This window comes from Berghia stephanieae, chromosome 4 (assembly GCF_034508935.2).
Source record: "Berghia stephanieae isolate SIO BIC M18660-M18661 chromosome 4, UCSD_Bste_1.3, whole genome shotgun sequence".
NCBI lineage: Eukaryota > Metazoa > Mollusca > Gastropoda > Nudibranchia > Aeolidiidae > Berghia > Berghia stephanieae.
In genome coordinates this window covers 73,901,061-73,912,641 of record NC_088363.1, presented here as the reverse complement: position 1 = coordinate 73,912,641, position 11,581 = coordinate 73,901,061, and the positions used below count along the sequence as shown (strand labels likewise).

At 35.8% G+C, this 11,581-nt stretch overlaps 1 protein-coding gene across 2 annotated transcripts; it reads left to right on the top strand.

The window, feature by feature from the left end:
* Positions 1–31: 31 nt before the first annotated feature.
* Positions 32–11,447, top strand: LOC144971215 (uncharacterized). Of its 2 annotated transcripts, none has more exons than XM_078911724.1 (7): positions 32–321; positions 1,356–1,449; positions 3,071–3,258; positions 3,632–3,720; positions 5,327–5,456; positions 5,959–6,231; positions 7,225–11,447. In XM_078911724.1, exons 2-7 carry the CDS (start codon positions 1,375–1,377, stop codon positions 7,763–7,765), a joined length of 1,296 nt encoding a protein of 431 aa, XP_078767850.1. In that variant the 5' UTR covers positions 32–321; positions 1,356–1,374; the 3' UTR covers positions 7,766–11,447. The 2 variants fall into 2 exon arrangements, with proteins under 2 accessions (XP_078767850.1, XP_078767851.1); XM_078911725.1 differs by lacking the exon at positions 32–321 and adding an exon at positions 670–709.
* Positions 11,448–11,581: the final 134 nt, after the last annotated feature.

Below are 11,581 nucleotides of genomic sequence, written 5' to 3'. Positions count from 1 at the left end.
GCTAAAATAACTTTTGCATTAAAGAGTTCCTGTTCCGGAAGATATAAGTTGACTTCCCTAGTAGGGTCTCTAGGGACGCTTTTACTTTTCTGTGTCAAAAATGAAAGTAGAGAGAGTTTTTGCTTGGAGTTTAACGCTAATATAAAGCTGGGGTCGAGTTTGTTTGAAAATTAAGTTTGAGACAAATCGTAAGACTTTACTTCAAACCTGAATGGATTTGTTTGTTCAACAAACATGACCTCTCTCAAAATGACAATGAGAAATTAGAATTTTGGGAGCCCTTCCCATGCCACCACCCTTTAATTCACTGAACTGGATTTGGTAGGATTAATCTCTCTCTCTCTCTCTCTCTCTCTCTCTCTCTCTCTCTCTCTCTCTCTCTCTCTCTCTCTCTCTCTCTCTCTCTCTCTCTCTCTCTCTCTCTCTCTCTCTCTCTCTCTCTCTCTCTCTCTCTCTCTCTCTCTCTCTCTTTCTTTCTTTCTTTCTTTCTCTCTCTCCTCTCAGTCAGGGTGGGATGATCTTTTAAGATAAGTTCAGCCCCTGTCTTTCTAGTTTTTGTTGGTATGTCAGAACTGAAGACCGAAGGACAGTGATTTGAATGTCATCTAGATAGTGCTGGATGACTGGAATCAGTATAAATAAGCCGTTTTTATGGTCTGGTATAGATAGATTTGTTGTTTCCTTTGGATAAATATCACTTTAATTCCAGGTGAGCGTCAGTACTATATTTACTAGAATAGTAGAGTAGGCGTCTATTTGAAGTGGCGCCTGTATGTGGAATTTCAGCCAGAACACATCTCGGCATCTACTGCATTTGCAATGACCAAAAGGTTTGATCTTGCTTTGATTACCAGCCATACCCATCTTCATGCTGTTCTAAACTGGCAATTAAGTTACATCATATTAGTAAGAAATGAGGAAATTGTTTTGTTTTTTTTTTTATGTAGCTGCTTTCTACATTCTAAAAAGGTTTTGACAATTGTTTTTTCAATCTATTTTTAAAAACAAATATAGTCTTGCTGTGATGGTGGTTTGCGAGGATGAAAAGGGTGTTATCTTGAGTTATTCTGGACTTTGTTATAACTGCGTGTTGCTGCACTTATTCTGAATCATGGCAGTTTCAGAATAAGGAGAAATATTATCCGTTTCTCGTGTACATCAATCTAAGTACTAGGATGTTGAAATAACATCTTTGCAATGGGACGGATGTGGGTACGGAAGCTGCAACTGTCCATTTCCTTGAAGTGAATAGAAATATTGAGTGATTGATGTAAAGTACACTGCAATGTAAAGGAAGTCTACAAGAGATGTAGATTCGTTATCAAAAATTATATTCCACTTATAATCTTTTCCAGATTCGGTCCAGACTGAGAAATGGAACCCAAATTCAAAGAAAATTTCAAACCTTCTGACTTCTTTCATGCTGTCAAGTGCAATGATGTAAAAAAGGTATAGTCTACTAGATCTGGTGGAAAGTGCTTTGTGATAGACTGGCATCATATTCAAAGGGTAGCAAGCAATTGTTATTGTCCGTTTCACGCTATAGAAACTGGGATAAAGTCCAGCTCCATGGGCCTAATGGTTCTGAAGGAATACTCTCTTGTAATGCTTTAAATATAATTCAATGCTTTTTATATTTTTGACTTTGAAATTTTCAATCATTATCATAAACACATCACTACTAAAGAATGTGCTGACTGGGTGTTATCTTTTTGCAACTTATGTTAATGGATATTACTATAAATGGCTCAAAACAGTTTATATATTCACTTCTGATGATTATTTCAGAACTGTAAAATCAAAGTTATTTCACTCAAAACTAATTCAAATCAGTCAAGAGAAAAACTTGAGCTTTATATATGTATCAAAATAGCATAGTTTCGGTGTTAGAGTGGTTCAAGTGTGGAACAGTCTACCAGAGAAAGTTGTCAGTGCTAATTCACTTAACTCATTCAAGAACAGACTGGATAGCTATTGGAAAAACCAAGAAATCTTTTATGATTACAAGGCTAGCATCATATTCTGTCTTGACGGTAATCTGCAACCGGAAGAAACAAAGATGACACTTAGTCCAGCGAAGAGGATCATTGAGAACCTGTGCTGGAAATCATCTCTAAGTATCTCTAAGTATATATCCACTAAATGTGGTCAAAGTGCTTTACAAAGGGTCCCTGCAAAACATAACATGTAGAACGAGACATGACACCAGTTAGGAGATATTGCCAGTTTTGTTTCCCGACAGAGGCAACACTATTGATGGCTAGGTACTCATTTTACACATGAGTATGGTGAGAGAATGTGAGTAAAAAGCCTTTTTCCAAGGACTCAACTATGCACCCAGGACCTTCCAATCCAAAAGCGAGTGTCAAACCACAATAACCCATCCTTATACAGGCTCAAAAACCAAAATTGCAACCAAAGTCAAATTTAAGTCAATGTGTATAATCTCTTTATAAAGCGAAAGACATATGCAGACCTGCCTAGTGCTACGAAAAATTCGTAGAATTACGAATTTTTGGCTTCAGCTAGGGAGCTGCATTCGCCTCTTTGACTCAATAAATCTTGTTGAAAAGGAAAATTGAATTCCTTAGATCCTATACTCAGGACTTTGAAGCATTTGTGTATCATGGTGATGACAAATTATTGATTTGTGAATCTATTTATAGCAACTTTTTTTTTCCCCTGAAACTACGATTTTTTTTTAATTTCAAGTAGGCAGCTCTGCATATGTCATTTTATATCTTGCAGGATCTTAGACCTTTTTATATACATAATAGTTGTGGTTTATCATTGTTAAATATAATTTTCAAGCAGTGTATTTATATCATGTTCAAGTAATTAATTGAAAAATTCAGTTAAGGTAACAATTTTTTATTGGTAGATTTTAAGTTCATGATTCATTGATTGCTTATTTTATTGTACATTGATACGGGTCATTGGCCTTTCAATAAAAAAAACAAATAGCTCAACCCTTTCTCTCTTTCTCTCTCTCTCTCTCTCTCTCTCTCTCTCTCTCTCTCTCTCTCTCTCTCTCTTCTGCTCTCTGCTCTCTCATTTCCCTCACCCTTAGGTAAAATCGATGCTGAAAGAAAGACTAATGGGAGTGAATGACATTGACATGAGTGACCCTTCTCGTCCCACTGCCATTATCATGGCCGCAGAGCTCGGTCATTTAGACATGGTCCAATTCCTAATGAAAGCAAAACCTAAACCAGCTGATGTCAATTTTGAAAGTGTTATAGGGAAGAGAGCTATGTGGTGAGTATTTTCTTTTTTTTGAAATTAGTTATACATTAATCATTGCAATATATTGACCACTGGTATTTGATTTAATTTTGATATTTGTAATATATATCTGTGTCATACTGTGAAATTTAATAATTTAATTTTTTGGAGATTTAAGAAATAAGGTTCGCTTTTCTCAATGAGAGTATTTATTTGAACTTAAATTTTATATTAATTAAGCTTCAACTCGATGCGACTAGTCCCTGTTTTATAATTGGACTGTCTGCATAATAAAGATAATGTAATATTTGTTACATTATGTCATTTTTGATTCGATGAGCTAAACATTACCCATTTAAAAGGATAATCAGGTTTGATCCATGCATTCCCACATTTTCTGAAATAGGTTTGCTGCAAAAAATGGGAACTTGGAACTTGTGAAACTACTGCTCAGCAAAAACTCTTGTGATGTGAATTTTATCGACAAAGAAACAGGTTAGCCCTTTTATATTGAGGAACAAATTTTCAAATTTATATAATGAATCATCTGAGATTTGAAAAAAAAACTAACCCAAAGTTATATAGCTTAAATGTTTGAAACATATTTTCTGATAAAGTCATATTTTGCCCTTATTATGAAGAACAATTGTGTGAGATTTGTATTTTTTATTATTCACAGGGAACAACATAAACGTTTTCACATCCAAAAATGTTTATGAATGCACTTTAAAATATATGGAAAGACCAAAAACGAAATGAAAATGAGCTTGGAAAATAGCTAGTACAGTTCACTCCACTTAAATGTACATAGGTTAATCGCACACTCCGCTTATTCGCTACACATTCCCAAAAATCAGAATTTGTTCTATATAATCGCTCCACTTAATTGTACACCTTCTCCGCTTAATTGCTACATCTTGATTCCATCTTGATTTGAAAAAAAAATATCTTTAAAAAAATACAATTTAAAAAGGTAATGAAAATCCGTTTCACATTCAACAAGTTCGGCACGTTAATATCGTATCACACGGGAAAAAAGCTTTCCCGTCAATGCAATTCCACTGTCCCTCTGACCCCGACTAGACGCGCAATGCTTGTTAACTGACATCAAAGGATTACCTGACATGATGGGCTAATTGACTCAGAACTCGCTGTCTGCATCACAAGGTGTGAACTGTGATCGAAGTCCACCCAATGCTGTGTGTTTGTTTACATTGTCTGACCACTCGATTGCAAATCTCTACCTGTGCATTGTTTTCCTCTACTGGGCCGTGAACAATAAGAAAGGATTATAGGGAGGACTTGCGTCTCATCTTTTGATTGTCCGTGTCCACATTGATACACTCAATAGGCGACTGAATTGGCATAAACTGAAGGCAAGTCTTTCTCCCCATTAGAAAGCTGGCTCCCGAGATGGAAAGGTTGACAGAATGTCAGGCTTGAAAACGAACATGACGAAAAACACTATGCTGATGTTTCTTCTGCCAGCCAATGGAGTGATGAAGTTTTGAAACAACTTCTTCAGCAGTACGACTCTAATGACATTTGCAATTCAGGCGAGACGGGGCTTTACTACAATCAACGCTTCACGGTTACCATTCTTACAAACAATAATGTCACGCTTTGTTGTTGATAAAGCATGAATAAAAAGAGAAATTTTTAAAGAAAAAAGTCTCTCAAAAACACCCCGCCACCTCAAAAAAAATGTTAAACCATTTTTTTTTAATAATAAAAATAAAAAAGAAAAAGAAACAGAAAAAACCCCAAAGAAACGCCTCTTCTAATCAGTCTAATGTCTTGAATATGACCTTCCCAAGCCTGTAGAAATCTTGGAGGGGAAAGTCATACATGAATGGAACATGAAAGCTGGTGCTTAGATGCTAATTTTAGCTTCTCCGCTTAATCGCACACTCCTTTTAATCCACACACTAACCTGAACTCCTGAGGGTGTGCGATTAAGCGGAGTCACTGTAATAGTAGAAGAAAATGTACACAATACAAGTTAGTAAGATTTTTGGGGTTTTTTTTTTTGTGTGTGTTATTTTGATTTGTACTCTGTGTGTCTGTTGATTTACTAAATGATATTTTTTATGTCCTCCAGGATGTACACCATTATATCGTGCAATTATTTGTGGCAATGCACCTGTAGCTCGTGAGCTTGTTCATGCAGGAGCAGACGTCAATATTAGGCGTTTGGGATATGACATTGGAGCGGAGACACCATTAATAAAGTATGTACCCTACTCAGGCAGTACTATTAAGTATTCATCCGAATTATTATATTTCAATCACCACTTCCAGTCTTGTTAATGGATACAAAAGATTTTTATAGCTTAAAAACGTCAGAAGCCTCTTTTTTTTAAAAATGTTCCCGGTTTACAAATAAGAGAACTTCCTATGGTTTATTAGAATGTATTTCAAGATTATGACGTATGGCTAAATCACTCAGTTTATATGAGGAAAACTATGCTCTGTTTCTTTCACGTTAAATGGACAATAGCAATTGCTTGTCTTTAGATAACATGCTAGTGTATTGGAAAGTATTTGCTATCCCGCCTAACAGACCAGCTACCCAATCATTTCTTGACTGCCAGTCTCTTTGCAGTGAATGAATTGAAAAAAAACTTATAAAACTGAGAGGTTGCCCCCCCCCCCCCCCCCCCCCCGCCCGCCCACCCACCCCCAATAATAAAAGTCCTTTTTATTCTAATCTAATGTATTTTAATCACTCAGAGCTGTTCAAATGGATAATATAGAGATATGTGACTTACTCATCAATTCCCTGTGCAAAATCCATGCAAAAACCGATGAGGGCCTCACTGCTCTGCATTACGCTGTGGCCTATAGACGATACAAGATTTGTGAACTTCTTTTAAAAAGTGGTTGCAAGGTCCATGCTAGAAGCAACCATGGTGTAACACCCATGACTGTGGCTATAGAACAGCATAATCCTTTCATGGTGAAAATCCTTATTGAATTTGGATATAAGCTTGATAAAGCCTACAGGTAAATAAATTTCTACACAATCTCAGACAGTGCTGATGGTTTTCCTGGGATCCGTGGAAATCCTCGATTTTGGTGTCAGAGGAGGGATTTCCTTATTTTAAAAAAAAAAAATTACATTTCCCTCAAAAAACCGTACTGGCAGTGAGAGATTTGATGTGTGGTGTAGCAAATAGTTGCAGTTTCCTAGTCTCCAGAAGTTAGCTAGAGTTACAATAATTGTTTATCATCTCAATTGCTCTAAAAGTGGAGGTTAGTGCAGTAAAAATTGGGATTGAAAGTAAACATTCAAATTTTCCTCCCTTTTCAATTGTTTTGCCACCATCAGCACTGATCAGAGATTTAAACATAGGCTTTACATTCAACAACTCAGAGTAAACAACTATATAAATGTACTTTGATGTTAATAAGAAAGACTCAATTTTTAATCATTTAAAATTCAATGGCTACACTGGGGTAGTGGAAGGTCTTTGCTGAAATTACAAATCATGCCTTACAGCTGAGATAAAATGCTCTCTTAATCACAAACAAATAAAGTGTAAATCATTGAAAATATCTAACACTATTGATACTTGGTAAAATCTCAAGATACCCCCATCTTTGTTCTTTTATGCAGTATCCAATTAGTGGTATGGATATAATTTTCTGAGATCAATAACCAGTTACCAGGGTCCCTTTCACACTATGGAAAAAAAGTAGTCCTTCAGTGCCATAAGCACATAAGCCGCATTTTATTCCTATTCTGTAGCTTTAAATAGCATCAATGCCTTGTTAACAATGAGTTACTGCTTGCTACCCATTGGAAAGGGCATTGGTCTGTTGCTAACATGACTCCATGGAACTGAACGAAAGATGGTCAACCTCACTGTTACAGTTCTATTTTGTAGTTGCTTGTGTAAAGCAGTAAATCATACAGTTAAAGCAAAGAAATTGAAATGCCACAAAGAAAAACTTTGATAACATGTGAATTATTTTTCAACATTTCTTAACTTTCAGTTGGAGCGAAACACCTCTTGAGCAAGCCATTAAACTTCACAGCCATGAATCAGCTTTAACCCTTTTACATTGGGGATGCAGTCTGAAAAGAAAACGCAAACAGTGTTCATATTTCTACCTAGCTGTCAATGAAAAACAATGGCCAGTTGTTCGGTTTCTCATCCATCTTAATCCACATTATTTGCAAGAGACATGGTTACGCAAACAAGACTGGCCTGTGGCCCTTTATCGTCGACATGATGTCAGGTCCTTTCTACTGGAATCTGCCTCAAACGTATGGACTTTGAAACAACTTTGCCGAGCTAAAGTCTTTCGCTCAGTTGGAAAGTATGCACCTATCAAAATAGAAAAATTACCACTGCCCAGTTTGCTAAAAGAATATCTGAAATTTAACGAACATGTAAAAGATGATTTTTATGATGAAAGACCTTTGGAGAAAGTGGAGTGTCCTTTTGATTGTGCAGCTATGTGTGACCGCCGTGATTGTCCAGAACTTGATATTTCAATTTCATCTGATACTGATTCTGAATTTGAAGTGTAGTTGATAAATAATTGTAATAACACTCTGTATAGTTTGTCTTTAGTTGACTAACATTTTTTCATCAAGTCTTTCAATTTAAATGAAAAACTAAAACTTAGAAAATAAAAAAATAAACAAACATAATTCTTGAAGGTAAGCTTGAAGAAATCAAATTGTGTTAATTAAACTTAAGAGTAATATTATTGTCTACTAATTTTGATACAGATTGTGTTTGTCTTACCTTACCAGTTTTAAGCTATAAAATGATAATAAAAAGTTGTTGACTTATGAAGTCTTCTTCTTTCAGCTTATCTCGCAGTTTGCAGGGTTGCCATAATGAATGCCACATCTCCATTCATCTCGGTTCAGCGCATCATCTTCCTCCAGGCCCAGTTCTTTCATATCATCCTTTACCTTATCCCACCATCTACTCTTTGGGCGTCTCTTTTTTCTCTTTCCCGCTATTTGTAAGTCCAATACTTTCCTTCCCATGTACTCTCTTGTCTCTTTACATGTCCGAACCATTTCAATCTATCTTCTCTCATCTTTATTGATACATTCTTCACTTCAGTCAACATTCGAATTCGTACATTTCACACTTTATCTTTTCTTGTCCAACCAAGTGACCATCTCAACATCCTCATTTCTGCCACCTCAACTTCTTTATCTTGTTTCTTTGTTGTAGCTGCTATCTCTAGTCTATATTATTGCTGGTCTTACAACTGTTGTATATATTTTCCCCTTCAGCTTTGCGGATATTCGTTTGTCACACATAACTCCAGATACCTTCCTCCAATTATTCCAGCCTGCCTGTATCCTCTTCTTAACCTCCATCTCATTGCCCCCATGTCCTTGAACAGTTGTTCCTAAGTATTTGAATTGGTTTGTCTCTGGCACATCCTCTTCTCCTATCTTTATTGGTGGTTCTGCTCTCTGTTGTCCGATACACAAATACTCTTGTCTTCGATCTGTTTAACCTTAATCCCCTCCTTTCCAATACCCGTGTCCAACCCTCCAGTTACTTTTCCCCTCAGCTTTTGTTGATTTATGAAGTACCAAAATGAAACAAAAAGGTCGTTTGATCTTTACAAATGAACTTAAGCACAAAAGGAACAATTTATTCAACACTAACAATGGAGTGAAATATTAATACACAGTAGGTTGGAAATGTTCTCATTTATATCATGGGCTGACTATCGGCTGTCACGTTTCTGGTCCCAATTATTTTTTCTAGATAATAGAGTTTCTAATTGTTGAATCACCGATCAAAGTGGGCAATTGAAATCAGTAAAACACCTCACAAATTACAGTAATCAAGACTTAGTGCAAGTCTTGCATCGTAATTGCCGCTGGAATGTACTTCATAGATAAATATATACATTTACATAATGTATTTCCGTAATTTCAATACACTCGATGGGACATTATTTCCCAAAGCATTCATGTACAAACCAAACTTCCTCTTTATTCAATGCAAGTCACTTGTTAGGCAGCCTTTTTTAAACTAGTACTTTTACATCTTGTTTTATAATAATTGTCAAATGATATTGAGCATGGTCATGACTGGATCACTGACAATGATCACATAAGTCTGGTCCAGCTAAAGAGGATGTGATTATAGTCTTCTTGGTTTGCACACACCATTGGACGACAGCGAGTTCATAAGTTGATGTGATATTGTCGGAGGTGAATGGTTTCAATATCAAGAGTTTGGAATATAAAAGCGTGAAAGTCCCTCCCATCAAACCAGCTTAAAGTAAGCAGTATTGCAATTTGCTGTTAGTGGTCCTTCATGCTAAGAAAGTTGGTGATTCCAAAAGGAATAGAACAGGGCTGCCAAAATGGTTCTGGGAATTAGTCAACTTGAGATAACAAGCATGAAAACTATGCTCAGATTACAACACTGGCTGCCCTTTTAAACCAGAATTTCCCTTCTCTGTTCCAACGCACTTAATTCCCGTTCTCCATGCTACATTCAAGAACTAGTCGTCCCCTAGTCCCCAATTCACTAGAGATCCAGCTACTAAAAGTGCCAAAAGCACAGCTAATTTAGGCGATAGATCTTACTACTGCAATGTGGTCTAGTGGTATTGCACTCGCTTTTGGATTGGAAGGTCCTGGGTTCGAGCCTCGCTCGTCGCATAGTTGAGTCCTTGGAAGACTCTTTACTCACATTCTCTCACCATACTCAGGTGTAAAATGAGTACCTGGCCATTAAGTGTTGTCCATGTCGGAACAATTGTAATATCGCCTAACAGGCGTCATGTGTCGTTCTCTATGTTACGCGTTACTGTTGGTCAGGGACCCTTTGTAAAGCACTTTGAGCATGTTTAGTGGATATTGTGCTATATAAAAGCTCAATTTTTACTATAAAGCAGAACCTTCCATTTGGGACTTAGTCAGTAAGGCTCACAGGCAATGTCGAGGACTTAAAGAAAAAGCTAAAAACCTGTCTTTCTCAGAAATAGATATCATGATGATTTCTCCTTGATAATTGATTATGTTTTATTTTTACTTTTCATTTGTCGGATATTGCTTTTTATTTTATTTGTAAAACATTTTAGCTTGTGTGACTGCTGTGTGGGTCTTTGCCGAGTATGAGTGTGTCCAGTGATACTGTTAAGCGCTTTGAAATTTTGGCATTTAGTGCAATAAAAGAGTACTTTATTATTATTAATTATTAACTCCTTTAATGCAAACTTGTTCCCAAATTTGGGGCCTGGATGTGGAATTGAGAATATCTGGATGATTGAGTACGAAAAAAAAAAAAGAATCTAATCCCATCTCACTCACTTGGATTACAGAGATTACTGGATTACGGAAACAAGACTACTTTATAAGACCATCTCATCAAGATAAAGCATATATATTGATGACAATAGCAGCTTTATCTATTACTCCAATACCTGAAGATTAACCTGGCTCACTTATCTGTAACAAAGAATAGACATAACAGAGGGATAAATATAGAAACAGTAATCTTTCTATTTACGATATGAATGATGATAATATTCACATGAACAGTCAGGATTGTTAAGACAATGCTAACAGTTCAGTTGTTGCAGGATGTGATTGCAAACTGTGAAGTATGGGATCATTGCCAATTATAACAATGTTTGCCATTTGAAGACTATTCATTCAAAGCTTTTCATTTGGCTCAGGGTTGAATTGGTACTACTAGTAATGCTAAAATGGCAAAATGATCTCAAATTTGTTTCTATTATTTCAACCACTCAGTATATCAAGTATATTACATCAAGTATGCAATGAAAGAAGAGTAGATCTAAATGTCACTTAAAGATACGGTTGTTACAATTTTACAGTCATACAAATATAATCTATCCCATTTTTTAACTAACTCCTTGCGCAGAAAATCCTTATATAACAAATATAACCCTTATATAACAAATAACTGATTAGCTATTTTAGTTTAAATCTAGTTATATCTACTGGCAGTTTACAAAGTTTTGATTCGCAAACTTTTTTTAAATATTGAGTATTAATGCAGTGTCATTCACTAGACTAGGTTCTCTGGAAAAGAATCTTTTTTTATTCATGATTGCTCTTATTTAATTTTTGGGGGAAGCTGTATATAATGAAAATAGCAAATGATTATTACTATTTCCATTTCAAAATGTTCATGTTTTGGTTCTAAAAATCACTTCATGAATAGAAATGAATTTCAATAAAGGCCGGAACAAAAGTTGTGAGTGTTGTTTTCTATCAATAATGTATTATTATTTTTTAATTCAACTAAAACCCATCTCCACAAACCTCTTTCTAAGAGAATTTACGGATCTTCATTGTCGAGTACGCATTAGAAACGCTGCCTAAGAA